Here is a 27,310-nt window from a genome sequence, read left to right on the forward strand (position 1 = left end):
CCCTGCACACATAAGACTTTTCCCCTGAGTGCACCCTCTGATGCATGCTGAGAGCTGACTTGTGGCTGAAGTCTCGCCCACATACCCTGCAACTCGTAAGGCTTCTCTCCTGTGGGTGTCCTCTGGTGTGTGTTTAGGATTATCTTGTGGCTAACACCCCACCCACACTCCCTGCAAACAAAAGGCTTCTCATCTGAATGTGTCCTGTGGTGTGTGACGAGGTGTGATTTCACCCTAAAGCCTTGGCTACAGTTCCTGCACACATAAGGCTTATCCCCTGTGTAAATCCTCTGGTGCTTAATGAGGTCCGACTTTTCACTAATGCCTCGCCCACACATCATGCAAAGGGCTTCTCCCTTGCGTGTGTGTGACTTGTGGCTAAAAGCTTGCCCACACTTCCCTGCATACATAAAGCTTCTCACCTGAGTGTGTACTCTGGCGGTTGTAGAGGGGTGACATCTATAAAGCCTTGCCCACAACTCCCCACATATATAAGGCTTTTCCCCTGTGTGTCCTCTGATGTCTGTTGAGATGTGACTTCCTGCTAAAGCTTCACCCACACTTTCTGCACAGGAGATATCTCCACTCGTGACAGCCTGTGTCTGGAGAGGTTTGACTTCTGGCTAAAACCTAGTCCACACCTCTAAACCTGACTGCTCCAAATCCTGAGAGTTCTACCCTCTCAGGAATGTTGTCTGCTTCCCCAGAGCTTACCCTCTGGGCTGGACTGAGCTGTACCTTCAACACTTTGTTGCCTCCCTGAGAGCTTACTGGTGGTCCCTGGGGTGCGCTAGAGAAAACCACTTAAGTCCCCTTCTCATTTGTACTCCAAAACAAAGGTGTAGATCCCATTCCTTGATCTTCTGCTTTGGCCCCCCAGTGGCTTTTATCAGAATGTTGTTGCTGCCGCTGCTGGTGGTCATTTGGGCAAGGATCCCCTGGTTGGAGTTGATTTCCTGCACATGAATATGGAATAAGATGACTGCAGAGCTCATGGTGGCTGAGAAATTGCTGACCGTCAAAGGCCAGAGGGCAGAAGGCAAAGCGGCCAGGGATGGACTTCTGGCTTTGAATCTGCTGAAGAAAGTTTTCAGTCAAAGTAGTCAGAGGAAGGGCTCGCTGGGCTTTTTTTCCTTGTCTCATAGTAAGATCTGGCCCATTAATCATTCACAGCCGTTAATGTCTGTCTCTCCAAGACATGCTTCACCAGACCTATATTTCCATTCAACTTCTTTTGACTTTTTATTTGGAAATAATTTCAAATGTACAGAAAAGGTGCAAGAATAAGGACAATACAAAGAACAGCTGTATACCCTTTACCCTAATTACCTACTGCTAACATTTGTATGTTATGTATGTATATGTGTGTATACATATATGTATATATATATTTTTTATTTGAATCATTTGAGAGTAAACTGCATACATCAATGCCCTTTACCCCTAAATACTTCAGTGTGTGTCTCATAAAAGTAGGGATATTCACTTTTTTTTTTTTTTTTTTGCGGTACGTGGGCCTCTCACTGTTGTGGTCTCTCCCGTTGCGGAGCACAGGCTCTGGACGCGCAGGCTCAACGGCCATGGCTCACGGGCCCAGATGCTCCGCGGCATGCGGGATCTTCCCGGATCGGGGCAGGAACCCGTATCCCCTGCATCGGCAGGCGGACTCTCAACCACTGCGCCACCAGGGAAGCCCGGGATATTCACTTTCATAACCACAATACAGTTATCAACTCTGGTAAATTTTTTTTTAAATAAATTTATTTATTTATTTTTGGCTGCGTTGGGTCTTCATTGCTGCATGTGGGCTTTCTCTAGTTGAGGCAAGTGAGGGCTACTCTTCATTGTGGTGCACAGGCTTCTCATTGCAGTGGCTTCTCTTGTTGTGGAGCACAGGCTCTAGGCGCACAGGCTTCAGTAGTTGTGGCACATGGGCTCAGTAGTTGTGGCTTGTGGGCTCTAGAGCACAGGCTCAGTAGTTGTGGTGCACGGGCTTAGTTGTTCCATGGCATGTGGGATCTTCCCAGACCAAGGATCGAACCTGTGTACCCTCCATTGGCAGGTGGATTCTTAACCACTGTGCCATCAGGGAAGTCCTCGGCATTGACTTTTTTTTTTTTTTTTTTTGCGTTACGCGGGCCTCTCACTGTTGTGGCCTCTCCCGTAGCGGACGCGCAGGCTCAGCGGCCATGGCTCACAGGCCCAGCCGCTCCGCGGCATGTGGGATCTTCCCGGACCGGGGCACGAACCCATGTTTCCTGCATCGGCAGGTGGACTCTCAACCACTGCGCCACCAAGGAAGCCCTCGGCATTCACTTTTAAAGGGAGAGATGATGAGATCTGCTGGAGGGCTGCAGTCATGGGGTGGGAGAGAAAGAGGACTTGAGGATGACTTCATGGTCTGAGAAACTGAGTAAGCTGAACTGCTGTTACCTCGACGGGATAGTCTATGGAAGGGGCAGGTGGGGGGGGTGGCAGTCATATCAGGAGCTTAGTTCTGGGCATGTGGAGACACTTATGGGACATCCAATAGATGTCAAGCAGGCAGTCTGATATATATGAATGTAGATTTCAGGGGAGGAGTCCAAGCTTGGGAGGATGACACAGACGGCTTGACAAAGGTCTGGGACCCCTCGTGCTCCTCTGTAGGTAAAGGTTTTCCACAGTAGGGGCAGAATGTGAAAGTTGCTTCAACACCTGCCACAGTCTGGACAGGAGATCATGCTTTATGGGGTCACGGTCTGGCCCTCAGACTCACTGGGCTGGAAACTCCATCTTAACTGTGTCCTTCTCAGTTGCCCCGTGAAAACTTCCGCTTGAACTCTGGTAAATTTAACATTTACATAATACTTTAACTATCATATATATTCCAATTTTGTCAATTGATCCAATAATGTCCTTTATAGCATTTTCCCTACAGTACAGGATTTAGTCTACTATCAGATATTACAATTAGTTTTCATGTTTCTTTAGTTTCCTTTAGTGTCTCTTTCGTGAGACTGGCATTTTTGAAGAATAGAGTTCTTTTTTTAGGGAACATTCCTCATGTTCTAGAATATGTATAGAACGTTGCTGACATTTTCCTATGATTAGATTCAGATTATGTACTGTAGTCAGTTTTTACATTTTACATCTTTTACTTGAATCAAAAAAAACCCCCCAAAAACCCACAGCAGAACCTATTATTCTATATATTATTCCAATAAATAATCTTCCAAGTAAGCATCAGAGGCATCTTCAACTTTGTATCTGCACTTACACTAAAATTATCTCCTAAGCCATAACCAGTTACACTGACACACACAGCTACAACCGTTTATTTCCAACAAGAGAGAACAATCCTAGGACCTACATGGGAACGTACTTTGTGACTTTTCCTATGAGAAGAAAGAGTAGATTGATGTAGGAGTCACTCAGTCTAGTGTCTCCAATGCAGAGGCAGCAAAGAATAGTTGAGCAGGGTTAAGTAACTTGTTCACAGTCACAAAGAAAGAAGAAACAAAACAGGGTTTGGGATGTGCTCTTAAATACTATACAAACCACAGATAACTCTGAACTAATCAGCATACAAAGGATTATTTTCTACTAAATCTGTCCTTAAGGGAAAAAAAAAAAAAAAGCTTCGAAGCAAATAATGAGACTCCTGCTGCTTTGACTAGGTCTCTGGAGAAAAGAAGCCAGTGAGAATTAAACCCCCTGACATAGAACAATCTGTTTGGGGAAAAACTAACCAAATTTGGCCTATAGACTAAATCTGGGGACAGGAGGTATTCTGGGCTTTGACCACAGTCTAGGGCTACAAAGCCATCCAGATCTCCGGATCAGGAGATTCCCAGACACCCAGTCCAACTGCACTGACTACTCTCAGGACAGAATGAGGGGTGGCTAAGCCATGCTGCTCCAGAGGATCTACTGAGACCAATCTTACTGCTCTCAGGACAGAATGAGGGGTGGCTAAGCTGAAGGGCTATGTTCTACTTTGGTAGAAATAGGACTGAATTGATGCCCTGCCATTAGGCCGTAGCGCTGCTAGGATTGCATTGATCTTCCTGTTTGTACTGTTTGTAACTATGGCCCCATCTTAAGTATTCCTAATTGAAAAACAAAGCCTCAGGAAACCGAAACTTAACCAGCCGCTCTCGCTTCTGTAACTATGCTTGCTGAACCCCTTTTGCAACCATCCAACCAATCAGACGGTGACTAGTGTCTTTGTTTAAAAGTTAACCAATCAGTGACTAGTGTCTTTGTTTAAAAGTTAGCCAATCAGTACTCCCCACCCCTGAAGGTCGCGAGCTTGTTTGTACCTGTCTATAAAAGAGCTGTACTAAACTCCATCGGGACCTCTTAGCGTCACCGGCAACGAGTGCGCGGAGGTCCAGGTTCGAACCTGCAATAAATGACCCTTGCCGTTTGGCTTTGACTCTTGTCTCTGGTGGTCTTGTGGAGGGGTCTCGTGACCGTGGGCATTTCAAAGCCATGCTGCTCCAGAGGATCTACTGAGACCAATCTTGCCAGGACCCTCATCCATCCAAAGGAAGTATTCCCTAGAGCCATGAGAGTTCTGCCTTGGGATCAGGAACAGAAGAATGGGATGGGAGCAGGTGACTAAAGCCCATTCCAATCTCTTCCTTCTTTATTCTACATTCCTCATAAATAGAACTCTTTACCTTATTTTAAAAAAACCCAAAAAACCCTGTAATGTTCAGAGTAAAAACCAAGCCCTGAGAGTGGCCCACTGGGTTCCACATTCTTTCATGACCTATCGGCTTTCTGACTCCATCTATACTCCATCCTTCATTCCCTCCAATCTGAGTCACACTGAACTCCCTCCTGATGCCTTGCACTGGCTGGTTCCGATGTCTGGAACACCCTTCTCCCAGATATACTACTGGTATATTCCAAGAACCCAGAACTGGACCTAACATATAATAGTTAATAAATACTTTTGCATGAATAAGTGATAGGAACAGAGTTAATTAAGAAAGAACTTAAAAGGTTAGGCAGAAGACAGACACGTTCTCAATACTGTCAGAATCAAAGGCTCCTTTTCATAGTCTATGTCTTGTAACATCTCATTTACTGTCTTGCAATGAGATTCATATTTAATAAAATGTCCCCATACACAGAATTTTAAAAAAAGAATGTAATGCCCTAACCAAAATATAAAAGAGAAATAAAAGCAAGTAATTTACAATAAAAAATTATGTATTTCAATATGAATTTCACAGGACTACATTAGGAGACATAATGAAGCAATGAGATGCTTACAGCTACAGGCAGATCACTGTGGACATGACAGTTACAAATGCAGACAGACATGGATGTGCCTTACTGATAACATGTGTATACTATATTGGTGACAGACATAGGTGTGCTGTATGGGTGGTAACTCAAACACTACAACCAGCAATGCCATTGGTCATGTGATGTTTTCATTTTTTTTTTTCCAGTCGTGCTGCGCAGCTTGCAGGATCTTAGTTCCCTGACCAGGGATTGAACACGGGCCACGGCAGTAAAATCGCCGAGCCCTAACCAATGGACCACCAGGGAATTCCCATGTGCTTCATGCTGATGAACACTTCTGTTTTTTTTTTCTGGAAATGGCATTTTATCTATCTATCTAGATATCTATCTATCTCTTTATGGCTGCGTTGGGTCTTCACTGCTCCACGTGGGCTTTCTCTACTTGTGGTGAGCGGGCTCTAGGCATGTGGGCACCAGTAGTTGTGGCATGCAGGCTCAGTAGTTGTGGCTTGTAGGCTCTAGAGCGCAGGCTTAGTAGTTGTGGCACACGGGCTTAGTTGCTCCGCAGCATGTGGGATCTTCCCAGACCAGGGATTGAACCTGTGTCCCCTGCATTGGCAGGCGGATTCTTAACCACTGCGCCACCAGGGAAGTCCCTGGTGAACACTTCTTGATAAAGTTCAAAACTATTCTCCCTTGATTTACAATCTACTATGTAAAAACTACTTTAGAATATTATCTAAAACAGATTTATATTCTAGATTCAGAGCATTACAAACAGATCCACGGCCTTGAGAGAAAAACCAGAAGAGGGAGGAAGAACTGATACAGATTTAAGAAACATTTTTAAAAAATGGAATGTGTGGATCTTGTCTGGACCCTGATTCAAATTCTCAAAAAGACTTTTTTGAGATGATCAGGTAACTTTGAACACAGACCAAGTGTCAGATGATACTGAAGCCCTACTGATAATGTGGTTACATATTAAAGAAAAAAGTCCTTATTTATTAGTTACATTGTGATATATTTAGGAGTGGTATGTCACATTATTTGGGATTTGTTTTAAGTAATTCATCAATAAAAGAAAAATATATAGAGAAAAGGAAGGATGAATCAAGTGCAGCAAAACAGTTTGAAGTGTGAAATGGACCCAACAGGATCCAAAGTTTCCATGTAAAGATTAATTTACTTCCAGATAATTTTAATATAGTTCTCAGAATCAATGAAATGCATGAGCACAGAGACAGAGAAGAAGACCACCAGACGAAACAAGGTAAAAACAAGACCAAATTAGTTTGGCCAGCTGAAAGTAAATTTAAATGGTTGACTCTTCACTGAGACAGATGGAGAAACTAGGTCAGAAGCCAAATGGAGTGAAATGGGGCCAATTCAAACCGAGGAAAACAGTTCATAACAGATCCAAGCAGACAAAAATGAATCAGAACTAATTAATTCATAGCTATGCCAAATACAGAAAATTCTTGAAAAAGCTTCTGACAGAAATTTATGTGCAAGTCTGAAAACAGGACTCTTAAGAATGCAGGAATATCCAGAATAATTTTGTATTTACCATCCTAGACAAATAATCTGTTTCAGGTTTTAAATAAATGAAGAAAAATATGATCACAATATCAAATAACCTATAAAACACAAAACGGACAGATTTAATTACACTATAAGCTTTTTTAACTTCTAGGACACAGGGAGGCCTCTCTTATTACCTTCCTCTCCTCCTTGCTCTCTGTGCTCTGATCACGCCGGCCTGCTTCCTTTCCTATCTCGGGGTCTCAGCACTGGTTGTTCCCTGGCACAGAAGAGTCTCCCACTACATCCACATATATAACTTCCTTACCTCCTTCAAGCCTTTACTCACACCCATCTCCTCACAGAGGCCTACCCTGATCACCCACCCCTGCCTCTACACCCTGGCACCCTGGATCCCCCTTATTCTGCTCTACTTGTATTTGTATATATTATACATATTTTATCCTCTAACATACATAATTTACTTATATATGCGATTTATTGTATATGTCACTATACTAGAATGACCAAAAAAATGCTTTATTGTTTTATTCAGAGATGTGTTCTAAGAGCTTAGAACATTGGCTGGCTATATGGTCAATAAATATATGAATGGAAAAATTAAGGAAGAGAACATATCCTCACCCAACAGGACTAGATTCCTGAAATTCTCCAGCATCACTTCTTTGTATAGGTTCCTCTGCTCAAGGCTCAGTCTCTTCCACTCTGCCTCAGTGAAAATCACAACCACATCCTCGAATTTCACTGGTCCCTAAATCAACCAACAAATTCATACTCATCAAGTCACCATCAATTTTCACATGGAGAATGGAACTGGCTATCCTGAAGAATCTCGCTACATAAGTAACGGATCTGAGGGTTTGCAGGCTTGGGCATTACTCCACACTTGGTTTGGTGTTATAACATGCAGAAAGCAGGACTAATCTATAAGACACACTCCTTGCCCTAAAACACTTACATTTTAATTGGGAAAATTATTTTTGAATCAATGAGAAAACATTAAAGCAGAGTTCAGGAGTATGAATGTGACAACTTATAATGGATGAAATTCGAATGGAGGGTAGAAGACAAGCTATAGAAGTAAGGAAAGGCAGCACAGAGGCAGGGCTTATACTGGGCATTAAGAAATGATGAAGATTAGAGAAAAAATAAGAGGCAACTCGGACTATAGAGAAAAATGTGAGTGCCTCATGCCAGGTCTAGAATGAGTATTTGTTAACACTGATTAAAATATATTTCTCTGAACAAAAGGAGATAATGCTGAGGCACGCCAAGCTTTATCAAACTGTATTCCTTCAACCTGCTGGTTAATTGCCAAATTATCGGCCGCTCTGAAGGCTTACGCCTAAGAGCATTCATCAGGAGTAGACAGTTGCTGCCTGAACCAGTCATGTGTGTGGGTTCTGAGAGGTGCCTCTATGCGTGGGGTCTGGGTGAGATGGGGAGCGCAGGCAAGGAGGCAAGGTGGGGCACTGTAGTGAATCAGCCTGGTCAAGACCTACTATGGGACTTCCCTGGTGGTGCAGCGGTTAAGAATCCACCTGCCAATGCAGGGGATATGGGTTTGAGCCCTGGTCCGCAAAGATACCACATGCCGTGGAGCAACTAAGCCCTTGCACCACAACGACTGAGCCTGTGCTCTAGAGCCGGTGAGCCACAACTACCAAGCCCGCATGCTGCAACTACTGAAGCCCTCGCGCCTAGAGCCCATGCTCCGCAACAAGAGAAGCCCACGCACCGCAACAAGAGAAGCCCACGCACCGCAACAAAGAGTAGCCCCCACTCACTGCAGCTAGAGAAAGCCCACGGGCAGCAACGAAGACACAACGCAGCGAGGCCTCTCTTATTACCTTATTACCTTACACATACACATACGCACACACACACGCACACTTACACACAGATTTCTCTGCTTGAGAAAAGCGATTTATAAGATCCCTATCACTGTATATATTTTGACATTGCCTTTTGTAAAGCCCTCCAACCTCTCACTCAATGTGTAGGGCAATATTTGAATATATAAAATGGTTGGTAGGGAGGATGGCAAGTAGCGGTTCCTGAGAATGGCATTTCCAGTTAAATGAAGTTTAACCTTAATCTATGGAAAAATTTTTTAAGGAACATATTTACATTTTATGAAACTACATCGCAAGATCATCACTGTAAGAATGATATTACAGTCTTTATTTCAGAGAAAGAACACTGAGGCCCAGAGAACTTCCCCAAATGACAAGAAAACAACAGGACTGGAAAACAGTCCTTCACGGTTCCAGAGCCCTTATTCTCTTCACTGCAAGCTGCTTTTTCTTCCGTCATGCACCAGTTTTCTCTCACCTCTTTATTTCTTCCAAGTCTCAGAAACCTTGCTTCAACTTTCTGCATACTAGAACCATACCACATGCTTTCTCATCAGGTCTCTTCTTATTAGAATAGGTATATTCAGAGACATTTTCTCTCTTTAGTTATGCCTAAAAAGTGGTGTTGCCCTCAAGTCTCATGGTAGTCACCAAATTACTTACTTCTATTGAATTCAAGCATTATTTAATCCATTACCATCTGCTGCAACCTCTGGGTTGTCTGTGTCACTACTGCCTTGCCCTAGATTTTTAACTACCAAGCTCCTTCAGTCTGTGGAATTGAGAGACATGTGTACATCATTCTCAGCTATCTTTGATCACCCTTAATGCCTATTTTCTGACTTGCTTCCTCCTATTCTCAGGTCTATTTCAGTCTTCTATCTAGCCCACCTTTTAAGTGGTTTTTCACACCCTAGGAGTTGGTGATGTATACTCCAGTTCTACAACTAAACTAATTAAGCTTCTGTCACATCAAAGACCACAGTTGGGGGGCTGAGGTGGTGGACTGAGCCACAAGGTTACAAGCCAGAGCTTCTAGGCAGTCTTGCTTCAGAGCTAGATTCTAAAATAGATTTAAAATCCAATACACAGAAGTGGCAAAAGGAGTAAAGAATAATAATGATGCTGAATTGAGAGTGGGAAACTAGGTATAAATACAGAAATCACTGGGTGTGTGGGTTTGGGGAGGGATGTCAAATACACACCCTGACAGCCCAGGCAGTCAGGCTTTGTATAGTGTAGGAGGGAAGACATATGTCTAGACAACAAGCTGGGACCCACAATTAGGCAGCCAAGACCTATGGGGGGAATGGCGTGGGGGTCCTCTCAAGCTTTCCATGACCAGCTTCTTCTGGCATATTCTGGTCCTCATATTCTTAATAATCTTTCCCCTATTCTTCTTACATCAGGTCTCACACTTTCTCTTGCTCACACCTTGTGTCTTTCCTGTTCCAGCAACTTCTCCATTTCTTTCTTGCTTTCTCTTCCCCCTCTACTTCCCTCACTTAAGCATAAGACTGGCTCAGCTAGAAGGAAAGCCAGAATTTTTGCACAATGGATGTGTTAAGAACCCAACCTGCAGAACCAAATGCCACAAATCCAAATCCCAGCTCCATTACTTTATAAAATATGTAACCTTGGGTAACTTACATAACCTCTCTGTCTTAGTTTCTACATCTATAAAATGGGTTTGATAATGACATCTACTTTCAGGGTTGTTGGATTAAATGAATTAATAAGTGCTTAGATCAATGCCTGACATGAAGTAAATATTTGTTATTACTATTTATTATAATTAAGCAATATAATGTTTTATATTTAAGTGAGAACTGACTTTAAAGATAAATAATTTTTGGTTTTCAAAAAGTAATCAAACACTCCAGCCAAGGCAATAAGGCAAGAAAAGGAAATAAGAGCATAGACATTTGGTAAGGAAGAAACAGAACTGTCCCTATTTGCAGATAACATGGTTGTCTATGTAGAAAATCCAAAATAATCTACAAAATAGATCACAGAATTAATAAATGAGTCCATGAGGGCCACAAGATACAAGATGACCACACAAAAGTCAATCACATTCCTATATACTAGCAATGACCACATGGAAACAAATTAAAAACATAATGCCATTTGCAATCACTTCAAAAAAATGAGATAGCTAAAACATAAATCTAACAAAATTTGTACAGTTTTTATGGTGATGAAAGAAAGCAAAGATCTAACTAAATGGAGAGACACACCATGTTCATGGTTTGCGAGACTTGACACAGTGAAGATGTCAATTCTCCCCAAAATCATCTATAGATTTAAAACAATTCCTATCAAAATCTCAAGATTTTTTGTAGATACAGACAAGCTTATTCTACAGTTTATATGATAAGGCAAAGGAAGCAGAAGAACAAAGTGAGAGAGTCACTATACCTGATATTAAAATTATTACTTACTATTTGGTCACTACAATAACCAAAACAGCATAATATTGGTGGAAGAATAGACACAAATCAATGAAAGAGTACTGAGAACCCAGAAAGAAGCCAACATGAGTACATCAAATTGATTTTTGATGAAGGTGCAAAAGCAATTCAATAGAGGAAGAAGAATCTTTTCAACAAATTGTGCTGGAACAACTGGACATCCATGGGTAAAAAAATTAACATCAACCTAAAGTCTCATACTTTATTCAAAAAATTATTCAAAATGGGTATTAGATTTAAATGTAAAACTATAAAACTTTTAGAAGAAAATATAAGAGAACACCTTCAAGACCTAGGGCTAGGCAGAGTTCTTAGTCATGACACCAAAACCATGATCCATAAAGAAAAAATAAATAAACTGGACTTCATCAAAATTAAAACTTTTGTACCACAAAAGACTTCCACACCTCTTCCAGAAAACAGAAGCAGGGGGAGCCCTGCTCCCCTGCTATCTATGAGGCCAGCATTACCCTAATACCAGAAAAGACATTAGAATATCCCAAACCAGACAAAGACATTAGAAAGGAAAACCACAGATCAGTATATCTCATGAATACAGACACAAAAACCCCCAACAAAATACAAGCAAATCAAACCCAAAAATGTATAAGAAGAACTATACACCACAACCAGGGTGGACTTATTATAGGTTTGCAAAGCTGGTTCAACACTTGAAAAGCAATCAATGTAACTCACCTTAAAAACAGGCTAAAGAAACAAAATCAGGGACTTACCTGGCGGTCCAGCGGTTAAGACTCTGCGCTTCCACTGCAGGAGGCACGGGTTCGATCTCTGGTCAAGGAACTAAGATCCCACATGCTGTGTGGTGCAGCCAAAGGAAAAAAAAAAAAACAGGAGGGTTTGGCTGGTGAAGCAAGGATTTTTTTTAGAGGGGTGAAACTATTCTGCATAATACTGTAATGGTGGATATGTGGCACTATGCACTTACCAAAACCTCAGAACCTTACAGCACAAAGTATAAACCTTAATGTGTGTAAATTTAAAAAATTCATTTAGGAGGTCAGGGGATCCCAGGATGGAATGAAGAATGTGAAAAAAATGTATTACAAATATATGAAATAACCTCCCTAAAGGTGGTGGAGAAAAAAGGAGCTAATCTAAGTAGCTTACTTCGGAAATGAGTGGCGTCTGTAGACAAAAGGAACTATATATAAGTAAGTACTATATGCTAATTGATAAAGCTGTTTTCCACAGGGGCACAGGTAAACAATTCTGAAGTCACTATACTTATTAACTGGAATTGAAAAATTAAGTGAGTGGATGGTGAATAGTGGAAGTCAGGTTTCTCACTGTTGGTGGGAGGTTATAAATAAGCAAGGTGAGGAGGCTAGAATGATCCATGTGGTAATGGATTTGAGCTGGAGGCATCAGAACAAACTCATCTTTAGCTTAATATAATTACATAAAGAAATATTTATAAACGAGTATATACAGAGATTAGTATACACAATCACATTTCTTTTCTCTGTCAGCCGAGAGGGCCTGGAAGCAATGACACTCCAGTAGCAAAGGGCACACCTAGCATACAGATCTTGGTTTCTAATATCATTCTCCAATGAAAGGAGCAACGGCTGATCTGAGGACTGGAGCAGGACATAAACAAAATGAGCCTGGAGCATGCTGTAGAGCCAGAAAGTAAGGAAGTACTTAAAAAAGGCAAAAAACCACAATAATGGGAGTACGTCAAAAGGACACAAGAACCAACTAAAGAGCTCCTGAAACAATATGAGCAACAAAATAAAGTGATACTGGGTTATAACCCAAAGTATAAAATACATAACCACGACTCATACTGATATAAATAAATGAATAAATCAAATAAATAAATAAATGGAGGAGAATAGACAAATTTCCCATGCAGAACAATTCCAAACAATTTATGTAGTTACTCGACCCTCCAAGAGGTTGACTGTACCCACACTTCAAGTGGGCTCTGCATAGTGACTTCTTTCCAGAGTATAAGTTATGGGGAAGGCAGGGTAGTAACTTTACAGTGTAGAAACCTGACAACCCTCCTTCTGCCAAATGATCAAGGTTAACATTAACAGTGGTAAGGAATGCTGATACTATCTACCATTGGCGTGATGTGATAAGAAAAGTATTTCACCTCTGTGGTGTTCCTCCCAGAAAACTGTATCTCAGTCTAATCAGAAAAAACATCAAGTCTCACCCATACCTGATTTCAATGATAAATAGATGAGAATTTGGACTTGGAGTATGCTGGAATGGGTTAAAACTTTTGGGGCTGTTGGATTGGGGTAAATGTATTTTGCATGCTAGAAGGATGTGAATGGGGGGGACGAGGATGGAATGTTATGGACTGAACTGCATCCCCCCAAAATTCATAGGTTGAAATCTAACCCTCAATGTGACTCCATTTGAAGACACGGCCTTTCGGGAGATAGTTAAAGTTAAATTACATCATAAAGTTATGGTGTCCTTATAAACAGAGGAAGAGACGCCAGGAATGTGCATGTGAACAGAGGAAAGGCCATGTGAGGACACACAGTGAGAAGGCAGCCATCTGCAAGCCAGGAAGAAAGTTCTCACTAGAAACCAACCCTGCTGGCACCTTAATCTTGGACTTCCAGCCTCCAAAACTATGAGAAAATAAATGTCTGTTGTTTAAGTCACCCAATCTGTGATATTCAGGTATGACAGCTGAAGAATACTAAAACAGTATCTCTTACTCAAAGTGACGCCTAAAATAATGAGGATTTGTACCCACTTTCTCTGGTTACAGGAACGCTGGATGTTTATTTTTGTAATAACAGATGTCCCAAATGTAAAAAAAAAAAAAAATTGGACAAATCCCAATTAAGGGACAATCTATAAAATACCTGACCTAAACACCTCCTTGGAGACATGACAACCAATGTAGTACGATAGCCTGAATGGGATATTGGAACAGAAAGAGGACATTAGGTAAAAACTAAGGAAATCTGAATAAAGTATGGACTTAGTTAATAATAACATAAAAATTGGTTTATTAATTGTGACAAGAATACCATACTAATGTAAGATGTTAATAACAGAGAAAACTAGATGTGGGATATATGGGAATTCTTTTTATATACTATCCTTGCAATTTTTCTGTAAATCTGAAACTATTTTAAAATTAAATTTTTATTTTAAAAAAACCTTAAAAAATAGTGTCATTCCAATACACTAACATCAAAACAAAACATGAAATACTGAGAGATAAATTTAACAAAATATGTGCTGGACATGTACATCAAAAACTGTTAAGATTCCTAAGATAAAGATCTGTATAAGTGAAGATATACTGTGTTGATGGACCAGAAGACTCAATAATGTTAAGATGTTAGTTCTCCCCCATACTGATGTAAAAATTCAAAGCCATTCTAATCAAAATCTCATTGTAGGGCTTCCCTGGTGGCACAGTGGTTAAGAATCCGCCTGCCAATGCAGGGCACATGGGTTCGAGCCCTGGTCTGGGAAGATCCCACATGCCGTGGAGCAACTAAGCCCATGTGCCACAACTACTGAGCCTGCACTCTAGAGCCTGCGGGCCACAACTACTGAGCCCACGTGCCACAACTACTGAAGCCCGCGTGCCTAGAGCCCGTGCTCTGCAACAAGGGAAGACACCGCAATGAGAAGCCTGCACACCGCAACAAAGAGTAGCCCCTACTCGTCGCAACTAGAGAAAGCCTGCGCACAGCAACCAAGACCCAACGCAGCCAAAAATAAATAAATAAATTTATATTAAAAAATAATCTCACTGGGGGCTTCCCCGGTGGCGCAGTGGTTGGGAATCTGCCTGCCAGTGCAGGGGACGCGGGTTCGTGCCCCGGTCTGGGAGGATCCCACATGCCGCGAAGCGGCTGGGCCTGTGAGCCATGGCCGCTGGGCCTGCGCGTCCAGAGCCTGTGCTCAGCAGCAGGAGAGGCCACAACAGTGAGAGGCCCGTGTACTGCAAAAAAAAATAATAATAATAAATCTCACTGTAGAAACTGATAAGCTGATTCTAATATTTAAATGAAAATGCAAAGGACCTAGATTATACAAAGCAATCTCAATAAAGTGTTGGGGAGGCAGTAGAAATAAGGCAGTTACTTCCCTGTTAGAAAGTGATTTGCTCCCAAGTCACTCTCATCTCTGACAATCAAGGTTGGTATCTGTGGTCCTGGGGCCTGGAAACTGACCATCACTAATGCAAAATTCCCTGAGGAAAATACCAATGATGTAGCTGCTATGTTTTCTGTCCTGTATCCTTTCACGAAGCTACCTAGACTTAATGCAGAGTTAAAATGCATTGTGTACCATTAATTTGATTGTCAATCCAAAACCTAAGGCCATTCTTTGCGGCTGTGCATTGTTTTAACAGCTACAGGCTAACACTTAGTCATGTCTTTCCCTGAACTATTTTGTTTTAACTGTCTTCATTATAATTACCAGGTGTCATTATTTCCTATTTCTATGCATTATTTCCCAAAGACTACTGGCTCTTTGAGAATAAGGACAGTGTACTTACATTCTGTTTGGCTAGTTCACAGAATTTTACACAGTCCTGTATCCAAGAATTAGTAAATTACACTTTTGGTGTAGAAAATAAGATGGGATCAGGGGAGCAAGGGTGGGATGAAGCATCAGAACAAGAAGGTGAATTCTCCATGTTCTTTTATTATTGAATAGTTTTCTAGGACGAAAAAAAGTCAAGAAGGCCTCACAGAAAACTCATGGCTTTGAGAGTCAGAGCAATCTGAGTTCAATTTAGGTGTTCATGTGTGATTATAAGAAAGTCACGAAATCCCTCTGAACCAGACGTCTCCCAAAGGGGGACTCTCTTTACCTCATAAAGTTGTTTTAAGGATAAACACAGGACTGAAATTACGGATGAAACAGTACCATGTCTTAAATTTGCTTTAAAATAATCCAGTAAGGTTGGAGATGAAACAAAACTGGCCATGAGGGCTTCCCTGGTGGCACAGTGGTTGAGGGTCTGCCTGCCCACGCAGGGGACGCGGGTTTGTGCCCCGGTCTGGGAGGATCCTGCATGCCGCGGAGCGGCTAGGCCCGTGAGCCATGGCCGCTGAGCCTGCGCGTCCAGAGCCTGTGCTCCGCAACGGGAGAGGCCGCAGCGGTGGGAGGCCCGCGTACCACAAAAAAAAAAATAAATAAATAAATAAAAATAAAACTGGCCATGAGTTGATAGTTACTGAAGTAAGTTGATGGATACATGAGGGTTCATTAACTCTTTTCTTCTACTTTTAGATATGCTTGAAAATTTCAGTAATAGTTAAAAAGAAGTCCAGTGTATAAGACTAGACTATGAGATACTATTAAGGTAATATAATTATTTGTGTGAACTCTGATGAAGGGAACTTTAATAGTGCATTTTAGGACTTTAATAACCCCACGTTTTTATTAAAAGTTACCCTTTGGGCTTCCCTGGTGGCGCAGTGGTTGAGAGTCTGCCTGCCGACGCAGGGGACACGGGTTCGTGCCCCGGTCCAGGAAGATCCCACATGCTGCGGAGCGGCTGGGCCCATGAGCCGTGGCCGGTGAGCCTGCGCATCCGGAGCCTGTGCTCCGCAACGGGAGAGGCCACAACAGTGAGAGGCCCGCGTACCACCAAAAAAAAAAAAACTAAAACAAAACAAAACAAAAAAGTTACCCTTATGTTTTAGAATGCCCTAAATTCTTCATATTAAATTTAGTTATGATTTTCTATAAGCTCAAAAAGTTAAAAAAAAACTAAATGCAGAAATCATTTTAAAGTGCCTAGCACAACGGCAAACACAGGCGTGAATGCTGATCTGATGAACGTTGATGGCCACCTCAGTGTTCATCCCTGCCTCCCTCCCCAAGAAAGAGAGATGCGCTGAATCTCTGAGAAATAAGCTAGCATTTCAGAGAAGAGAAAGGTGGCCCCAACTCACCAGATATCTAGGCTTCTCCTCTTTACCAAGTCTGGCAGAGTCCTTAAAAAACAGAACTGGGGGAAGAAACAGCAGCCTTGAGAACCCAGACCTATCAGGTTTATTCCTGAGAACCCTTCTGAGTCTCAGCTGTGGCCACTTGTGCCTTCTCACCTGAATCAGAAGTCTCAGCCCCTCCTTATCCCATCCAGGACCTCAGCTCCTCTCACCTCTCACCTTAACGCCTGAGTTAACCTCTACGGTCTACACCCCTTCCCTGTTTACTTATGTTTTTAAAGAAATACTGATCTTAATTAAATATAATAAGGTAAATTCTAAGTACCCATCATCTTTCCACCCTAAAAATCAGCAAAACTGTTCCGACAAGGCATAGTTTTTTTCCCCATACTTGTTACATGGCTCCAGTTACCCGCCCCCCAGAAAAAATGTTTATGAAAATTTTAAACACAGAAATATAAATGTGATTTAAGAAAAATGAATTTTTAAAATTTCAACGTTTTTCCTTACTTTATATACAAGAGCACTAGTAAAGAGTAGAAGGTATTAAAGACCACTACAACAGCATTTCTAAAATACAGCTTGCCTTACTCCCCTTAAAAACAAATTACCTTGGTGGCACAGTGGTTAAGAATCCACCTGCCAATGCAGGGGACACGGGTTCAAGCTCTGGTCTGGGAAGATCCCACATGCCATGGAGCAACTAAGCCTGTGCGCCACAACTACTGAGCCTGTGCTCTAGAGCCCGTGAGCCACAACTACTGACCCTGTGTGCCACAACTACTGAGTCTGCGTGCCACAACTACTGAAGCCCACATGCCTAGAGCCTGTGCTCTGCAGCAAGCAAAGCCACTTCAATGAGAAGCCCGTGCACCACTATGAAGAGTAGCCCCTGCTCGCTGAAGAGTAGCCCCCACTCGCCGCAACTAGAGAAAGCCTGCAGACAGCAACAAAGACCCAACGCAGCCAAAATAAATAAATAAATTTATTTATTAAAAAAAAACAAATTACCATGGAATTTTAAAAGGCAAGGCTTTAACATCTTGGATGCCTGAAACTAACACAACATTGTAAACCAACTATACTCAAATAAAAAAGAAAAAAAAAAAACACCACCACCACACACACACGAAACCATCTTGGGTGGAAGCTTAAGCTTTCCCTGCCATCTCTTCAATGAGAGGAAATAAAAAGAACATGTTTCTGATCCCTGCGGAAGGCATCACTAAAGGAGGGTCTTAGCAGTAGCCCTAAGCTTCCTCCTTGACACCCCTCACATCAGTGAGAAAGAGGGAGATACTGATAAGGCATACCTGTCTACAAGACATATGGAAGCTTATAATTTGACCCACTCCTTCTTGGGCTCCTCAGAGGGTTACAGTGTGGTTAGTTGGAGGGATTTAGCCAAGGGTGGCCTTGTCCTCGGTATTGGGGGGAAAAAAAAGGTCCTCAAAGTGATGATGACGTCAGCTCTGTTGAAATAATCACCATCTGGGGAAACACTCTAAATGGACCCCAAGAGCAACCCTGGCTTCTGTACTAAGCTGAGGAGAATGTGTCAGATGATTCAAGAGAGACATTTACACAATACAGCCTCCTACATGTCTTAGAAAACCATCATTCTGTCCCGTAAAATGTCCCAAATCTACACATTCATCCAGAACTGCACATCCCTGTGAAAAATGAAGCAGTTTAAAATTAAAAATAAAATTATAGTGTTGTTTGATAAGGATCTTGGGCAATTTGTCAAGTCACAACCATAGTTAGCACTGTGGTTTGAGTGATTTAGCTACTGTTTTTCTGACATGGCCTTCCTATAAGCAACGAGGTTCCTGAAGATAAATGCAAAAGAGGAAAAAAAAATCCAGTAATCTTACTATTGCAAGTTCTAAAGTTTTAGAAGAAAAAAATGAGTACCACATTTGACCACTCCTAGTGGCTAGATCTGAGCAGCACACAAGGAGGTGGCTCCTCAGTCTGCTCAGAGCCTCCCCCTGCCAGAGACAGGGTGGCTCTGATCCCACTAAGCCGGTGGGAAAACTGAGGTACACAGAGTAGCCTCACACAGCTAAGTTGAGCCTCACACAGTTGAGGATCCCTCAACTGACTCTTAGGTGTCATCCTCTCTCCCCATCATGAGACCACTGAGCGGCAAGAGGTGTTGGATGACAGGCACAGTCCAGGACTTCACCAGCAGGTGCCTCTGTCCATGTTGGACACTCTGCACAGCATTCAAGGAAGTCAAAGATCCTTTCTAGCTCAGTGTACTACAAAATATCTTTGCCATTCGTTACAACAGGGAAAATCATTCTCCTTTTAAAGTTCAACTTGGTGGTTACTGTCTCTACTTTCTTCAATTTTACTGTCCTTCAATTGAACTGGACCTGACACATTGGGCAGAGGTAGAGCCCATCCTCAAAGAGTGGACAGAAGGAGACAGAGAAGCCCCTACCACAGGACAAAGAGCTAAGTGCTGGACCAGGGGTTGGCAAACTATGCACAGAACAAATCTGGTCTACTGCCTGTTTTTATACCATTCATGAGCTAAGAAAAGTGTTTATATTTTTAAACAGTTGAAAAAGTAAAAAACAGAATATTATCACATGGCACATGAAAATCATATGTAATTCACATTTCAAGGTCCACAAATAAAGTTTTATTGGAACATAGCAATGTCCATTCATTTACCTATTTGGCTGCTTTTATACAACAGCAGAGTTGAGTAGTTGCTACAGAAACCATGAAGCCCACAAGGCCTAAAATATTTACCATCTGGCCCTTTACATAAAAAGTTTGCCAAGCCCTATTCTAGACTGCACTTGTTTGTTATATCCAAAGTTATTTGCTTTGGACTCTGGTCTTCTCCCCTGAGGTCTTTGCCATTATTGAAGCAATTTGACTTTTGGCATTCAGATGGCAGGCAGTTGTCAGAAATGACAGCTGTGCATCTTCAGGTCCTGTTTTCCTTTTTTTTGATTCCATGTTTCACTGCCTGCACAACCCACCTTCAGTTTACCAGCTAGTCAGTTGTTGGTTTGGAGGCCAATTAGCTTGAAGCCCCTATGGGCCCATTCCAACATGGACTCTGGTTGATCTCCAGCTCTTCAGGACTGCTGAGAAGGGCCTGCCAATTCATACCCTGGTTTTTTCCAAGGCCTGGTACATGGCCTTCCTATAAGCAACCAGGTTCCTGAAGGTGGCCAGGTTAAAGTACTGGCTGAGCAGTCTCAGGGCCACCTGCTTGCTCAGAGACACCTCAGAGAACTCACCATCACCGAAACACTGGACCCATCTCAAGCCAGAAATGACCTGGTGCTTGAAGGCAGCCTTCCAGAACACCACCATGACAAGCCACCAGGGAAAACCCTTGCATTTTCCCAGATGAAGACCTGTCCTGATCCCTCACTGCCCTTAAGTCTCTGTCCTCTGCAACTTCCTTCAGGGTCTCTAAGCTCTCCTATGGGATATCCTGGGCACAGGGAATTGCTTCTTTGGGGTGCCACATCTTCCATTAGGTCTGGGGTATGGTAGGGGCTAGCAGGGGACTACCATACCAGGCCTGCCCTAGGTACTGCCCATTGCCTCAAGGACTTGGTAGTTGAATACTGACAGGAAAGACATCCACAGGACTCATATCTGCCAGACTTGAGCGGGGCACTGGGGAGGAACTATGCCTCTCCCAGTTGGAGACATAGTCACCATTTCAGGTTTGACAGCTAGGCTTTCAGATGGAATCCTGGTTCCACAAAAGAGTTTTGGCATCACTGGAGTGTCAGAGCCAATCCCATCTTCCCCTTCAATCCCTCAGTGCCCATCCGCTCCTGCCTATAACTTAAGAGGTCTAGACACCTCCCTCTTAGACAGTCATGAACTTGATCTGCAGCCGCCACTGGTCTCTGGGGTGCCAGTGGTCTCTAGGACTAGGGCAAGGGAGCATCTTTGGCAATGGAGTACCGGTTTCTATAGGCCCTATGGGTGATGTGGAACTCTTTTCTTCCCACTGGTATTCTCCCCTCTGCTGAACTGTGTAGTGTCTCTTTTCACTGACTCCTTCAGTCCAGGGGTTCAACTCTGGCCACTTCGAAAGAGTACAGTTTGGCCCTGCTGAGAACTTGGCTCAAGCACAGCTTCCCAGCCAGGTGCTAGGCATTCAATGCCTTGGCTTCCAAACTTCTCTGGCACTGATACCAAAATTACATTTACTTGGATCCCTCCTGTATCAGGGGTCCCCAAGATCACCCCCCCCATTCACTCACTAGAAGGACTCTAAGGATTCAACACAGTTGTAGTCACAGTTAGGGCTTATAACAGCAAAAAGATACGCAACAGGATCAGCAAGGGAAAATGACACAGGCAGAGTCTGGAGAAATCCATGCACATGCTTCCTCATGCTCTCTCCCTCCCATAAGGGGACAAAGTGAGTTTCCAACAGTGAAAAATTCAGTAACGTATGTGCAGTGTTTCTACTCAGGGGAGGCCACTAAAGCCTCAGGTGCCCAAGGTTTTTATTGGGGTTAAGTCATGTAGGCACCCTCTGCTGAGAAGCTATAAAAATTCCAGACTCCCAGAAGGAAGGCAGGTGTCAAAGTACAGTGAACTATACCTGTTAGTTAGGGAATAGGTCAAGTGCCAAGTTCCCAGATGCCAGCAAAGGGCCAACCTTGCAAGCAGGCCTTCTAAATATAGCAGCCTCAATCCTACACTGTTAAATCTTTCCACACATTCTCTTAACCCTTGTACCACCTGCTGGACACAGCTCACTGACTCACCTGTTAGTCTATCAAGGGAAGCTCTGAGCATCCACCACACAGGCTGTAGCTATGTAGCCCACAGGCTGCTGCTTTGGCTACAAAGAAGTATCACGGGCCTGATCAGAGAGGGGGAGCCACCTCCTCCAGCTCTGCTTCCACAAGCACCACCCCCTGCCCCCCTGGAAAATCACAAATGGGAATAACATACCTTAATGGGGGATCCCCAAAGTCCCCCAAAACTTGAGACCCTCAGCCCCACAATATCCATACCTGCCTTGGTGTGAGTGCCAGAGAGGGAAAGGCCCCTACTGGAGCCACACAGCAGCCAGAGGCTCCCCTCCATCAGCAGTGTCCAGCTACAAAGCCACCTGAGCACTGCGGCTCCCGCCAGTTACCTCACTCAGGACCACTTGGCACAGCCTCCCTCCCTTCTTCCCATCACACTTTGGCCTTTGTCAGCCATCTTTAAGGAAAAGGAGAGGAGGAGAGGGGAGGGGAAGAGATCAGGTCTTCAGCTAGCAGCCCAAGGTCTAGATTATCAGGTTGCTGCTAGCACCAAATAGCTCAGCCACTTTGGATAAGCCCCATGATTAGCATACTATTTCTTTTAAGGCAGAGACTTCAACAACCCCCACTACTCCCACGTCTCCAACTCTTCATGGAAGCGGCAGGTAATACCATGGCCATGACGGAACAGTACCTGGGCTTCTATTCTCAGACCCTGTGCAGGGCATGCAATGCCCAGCTTCTGGCTCCGCTGGTCTAGGTTCCAGCTGTAGTCAATTCCCTGTGCTCTAAGGAGTTTCTACAATACTGAGTTGTTTTATGTTTTTTGGGTTTTTTTGCGGTACGCAGGCCTCTCACCGCTGTGGCCTCTCCCGTTGCGGAGCACAGGCTCCAGACGCGCAGGCTCAGTGGCCATGGCTCACGGGCGTAGCCGCTCCGTGGCACGTGGGATCCTCCCAGACTGGGGCACAAACCCGTGTCCCCTGCATCGGCAGGCGGACTCTCAACCACTGCGCCACCAGGGAAGCCCAATACTGGGTTTTGAACCAAGTCCCATCAGTTAGGTAGAACCGCAGGCCCTACAGTGTCTTCTGGGAAGCTGTCTATCTTCCATTTCAGTATCTGTAAGGCATATGACCCCATCAGAAGTTTGCATTATCTGTCTCACCACAAACCTGAGTCAAAGACCTCCAGCAACATGGCCCAGAGAAAGGCAAGCAGTGTTAGGGAACTGCTGTTACCGAACCTGAAGTGCTGCAGACTCCTTGACTAGAGTCTCAGTCCACTGCTGACTACTGTCCCTTTGTGACCACTCAGGTTCTCCTGCTCCAGTAAGCCTTGACTCATACTCCAATGTCACAGGCAGAGGTGTAACTCCCTCTTATGTCCAACCTGGGTCTCTTCTCAGTCACACCACACTACATGTTTACATTTATGTTTCTCCATCTATCTCCCTTCTAGAATGTGAGTTTATTCAGGAGATCATAATAGGATATGCAGGTAGATGAAGAGTCATACCATGCTTCTGGACAAGGTGAATTAAACTGCAAGCCAATCAATTCCTTCCAAATTAAATAAACTCAATGCAACACCAGCCGGAATCACAACAGAGATTTTTTATGGCTCTAGACAAGATAATTCTAAAATTCCTTTAAAGAAAATATATAAGAATAGTCAAGAAAATTATGAAAATAAAGACTAAGAAGACTTGTCTTCTAAAATCTGACAACACACTATCACGCCATAGTAAAGCGCTTTAGCAGTAGTGCAGCAATAGAGTAATGAAACAGAATAGAAAGAAGGGGATGCATACATTGAACTCTTTTCAATATGACTATTTATTTATTTATTTTGGCTGCATCACGTGGCATGCAGGATCTTCGTTCCCCGACCAGGGATCAAACCCATGACCCCTGCAGTGGAAGCAGAGTCTTAACCACTGGACCGCCAGGGAAGCTCTTCAATATGACTTTTTAGGAGAGAGGAAGTTGAAGGGAAACTCTGACCCTGAGACTATGCCAATTTGTTCTCACCAATCTATAAAAGCTGGAACAGAAAGAAGAAAGCCGCCAGATATAACTTCATGTTCTTACAGCCTTTTTCCGACTTATCCTATTTTCTCCAGGACTCCTCCAACTACCTGTCCCTGACAGTGCTTAATACAATTCTTCAGACATTTTTGTAATCCTAGCAATTAGGGTAAATTCCTCAGACTGGATTGTGCTATTCCCAAGTATTTGCTTTCCTTCTCTGCAAGAGTTACACTTCCCCACCCACTGACATCAGGCACATACAAGTGACTTGCCTCACCAGTGAAATGTGAGTGCAAATGACATGTCTCTCTTCTAAACAGCAACTTTAAGAGCCACTGTGTGGTTTCATCTCTCTTGCTCTTCTCCCTCTGTCACAGTGCTCCTTGCCCACATAGGGTCTGCCCTTTCACCCGTGGTCATGGATCGAAAGGACACGAAGTAGAGCCAAAGCTAACCCAAGAGCCAAAGCTAACCCACTAAGGGTTAGATAGGATTCCAGTTAAACTGCTGTTGTTAGACTGCCATTGAGATTTGAGGTCATTTATTACTTCAGCATAACTTATCCTACACAGCTCTTCTTCTTCCAGAACTACCACTAGCAGTAGCTAACACTGATTAAGCAGGTACCACTTACCAGGCACCGTGCTAAGTCCACTGCTTCATTAATCTTCATGACAAAGCCATGATGTAAATACTGCTGCTACCTCTATCTCACAAAAGAGGGAACCAAGCACTGGGAGGTTAGGTCACTTGCTCACAAGACTGTATCACTCCCAAGTGGCAGCGCCAAGCCTAGTATCTAAGCTTCTGGTTTCAGAGTAGCTTCATTTATCACTGCTTCAATAAATGCCTATCGAGCCAATGACTGAATGAAAATGCAGAGTGACCAGACATCTAGAATTCACACTGAAAAAGCCAGACTTTTCAGACTGACAAGGAGAAAAGGATCACTATCTGACTGATAAGCTAGGTTATGCTCTGGCAACAAGTGACCTCCAAAAATCTAAGTGCCTAAAAGCAATTAAGGTTTTTTCCCCCCTCCCTCATGATACAGGTCAATCACAGATTGGTCATATCTACAATTCAGACTGCAGAGTAAGAAGGATGGAAGGATGAATGGATGGATAGATGGATGGGTGGGTGGGTGGAAGAAAGGGCAATCTAATCATAGTATGTGGCAAATATGACATCGCAACTCAGTGAGGAAACAGTGCCTCTTTAATAATTGGTGGGAGCAAACTACCATCTACATGGCAGTTCAGTATCTATTAAAAGTGTAAACATGGCTTCTAAAACCAAACCATTAGAATCTTCTTCACCTTGGCAGAAAAGAAAACATGAGTCTCAGGAGACATTTGGTTGTGAGATGCATCCTCCTCCAATCTCATGCTCTCAAATCACCATCATGTCCTTACTTTTCTCTCTACAGCACGACCCACCCCAGGAAGGCTCATGGTGGCTAGGGAAAAGGGGCTGAAAAAGCCATTCTGCAGGAACCTCCAACAGAAACATGCAATGTGGTAGATACAGACCCCTCAGACAAGACAGGGTAAGAATGCCCTCCAGACACATCAGCTCCTCTAGGAAGCCTTCCCCAAGAGGCTAGGAAGGCTCTACCAGATGCAAAAATATCCCTTCTCACAGGGCATTGTTATCCAAGAGCAATATGAGAGCTACAGTGCCAACCAAACATGTAATTTAAAATTTCCTGGACTTCCCTGGCAGTCCAGTGGGTAAGACTCCACGCTTCCACTGCAGGGAGCATGGGTTCGATCCCTGGTCGAGGACCTAAGATTCCGCATTGACCCGCCATACGGCCAAAAAAAAAAAAAAAAAAAAAAAAAAAAATTCCCTAGCAGCCTTCTCAAATAGTTTTTTAAAAGGTGAAATTAGGGATTTCCCTGGTGGCACAGTGGTTAAGAATCCACCTGCCAGTGCAGGGTACACGGGTTTGATCCGGGAAAATCCCACATGCAGCGGAGCAACTAAGCCCGTGCGCCACAACTACCGAGCCTGCACTCTAGGGTCCGTGAGCCACAGCTACTGAGCACGTGCGCCTAGAGCCCGTGCTCCGCAACAAGAGAAGCCACCACAATGAGAAGCCTGCGCACCGCAATGAAGAGTAACCCCCCTCTCCACAACTAGAGAAAGCCCCGGCGCGCATCAGTGAAGACCCAACGACAGCCAAAAATAAATAAATCTTTTTAAAAATAAAAAGTGAAATTACCTTTAATAACATTTAACCCAACATATCTAAGATATTATCATTTCAACACATAGTGTTAAAAAGTTATCATAGTTTATACTTTTTTCCCAACCATCTCTCTCTTTTTAAAAAATATTTATTTTATTTACTTATTTAGGCTGCGCCAGGTCTTAGTTGCAGCACGCGGGATATTGGTTGCGTTATCTTTAGTCGCGGCATGCAGACTTCTTAGGCGCCGCATGCGTGTGGGTTCTAGTTCCTCGACCAGGGATCCAACCCGGGTCCCCTGCATTGGGAGCGGAGTCTTACCCACTGGACCACCAGGGAAATCCCCCCAACCATCTCTTGGAAATCAGGTGTGTATTTGACACTTACAGTACATCTCAAAAAGACGTTAAATTTTCAAGGATTAAAGGGAAGTATAGTCTCAGCAAAACAATAACCTTGTGTCTGATGGAAAAATGTTTTAGACTTATTCATTATTCAGATAGATATTAATTAACTGGAAGTAAAATTAAGAAGGCAGTTCATCAGAAGCATTAGCCACACCTGAAGCGTTCAATAGTCACTGGCATCCAACGGCTGCCAGAGTAGAGAGCGCAAATGGGACCCCCGCGGCGGAAGTCGAGGCGGGGAGATTTGGAGAGGTAGCTGCAAACCACGAGGATAGGGTACTGGACACCAAGGGAGGAAACCCTGCCCCACCCACAAGGAAGGCGAGCAGTCAGGAGGGGTGAACTGCACAGCCCACAGCCCGCACCCTCCATCTCCACACCTCCTGAAGGACCAGCCTCAGCCTCGGATACCGCCCACGCCAGCCCGGCGCCTGAGGTCGGAGAGCCGGGGGGAGACGGGGGGCGCGGTCACCCTCTTCTCGCCCTGGCACTTCGCCAGCTCGCCCGACTCACCGTCCACTGCCAAGCTGGAATTGCTCCCGCGAGGTCCACATCTGCGCCTGGGTAGGCAAAGCGGCAACGATAACGGTACCACCGTCGGCGTCCAGTCGCTAAGCGATCTCACAGCCCGCCCCTGGCCACGGGCGGTGCAGAGGGAAGGACGTGCATCTGCAGGAAGTGCGTCACGGCGCAGCGCGTGGCCTGCCGGGAAGCGTAGTTTCAGAACAGAAAGCGACCCCCGCGGGTCGGAGAAAGACTGTATTATCGCGTTAACCTGCTGATTTCTCCTCCGGACGTTTTCTGTTTTTACCACCGGTACCCATAAGCAGAACGTAGTCTTGTTTCCATGCTCTTAAACATTCTATAAATAGCCTT

The 27,310-nt window shown here is 43.7% G+C and overlaps 1 protein-coding gene across 1 annotated transcript; it reads right to left on the bottom strand.

Annotated features, from left to right (window-relative positions):
- On the bottom strand, nt 1-27,283 carry ZNF589 (zinc finger protein 589). Its single transcript, XM_032648883.1, is given in 8 exon segments — nt 1-645; nt 648-1,038; nt 1,040-1,074; nt 7,414-7,540; nt 11,090-11,141; nt 11,756-11,810; nt 26,846-26,994; nt 27,246-27,283. Coding segments are annotated over 8 exon segments (948 nt in total). The 3' UTR covers nt 1-544.
- Nucleotides 27,284-27,310: the final 27 nt, after the last annotated feature.

The sequence above is a fragment of the Phocoena sinus genome, chromosome 11, assembly GCF_008692025.1.
Source record: "Phocoena sinus isolate mPhoSin1 chromosome 11, mPhoSin1.pri, whole genome shotgun sequence".
Classification (NCBI taxonomy): Eukaryota; Metazoa; Chordata; class Mammalia; order Artiodactyla; family Phocoenidae; genus Phocoena; species Phocoena sinus.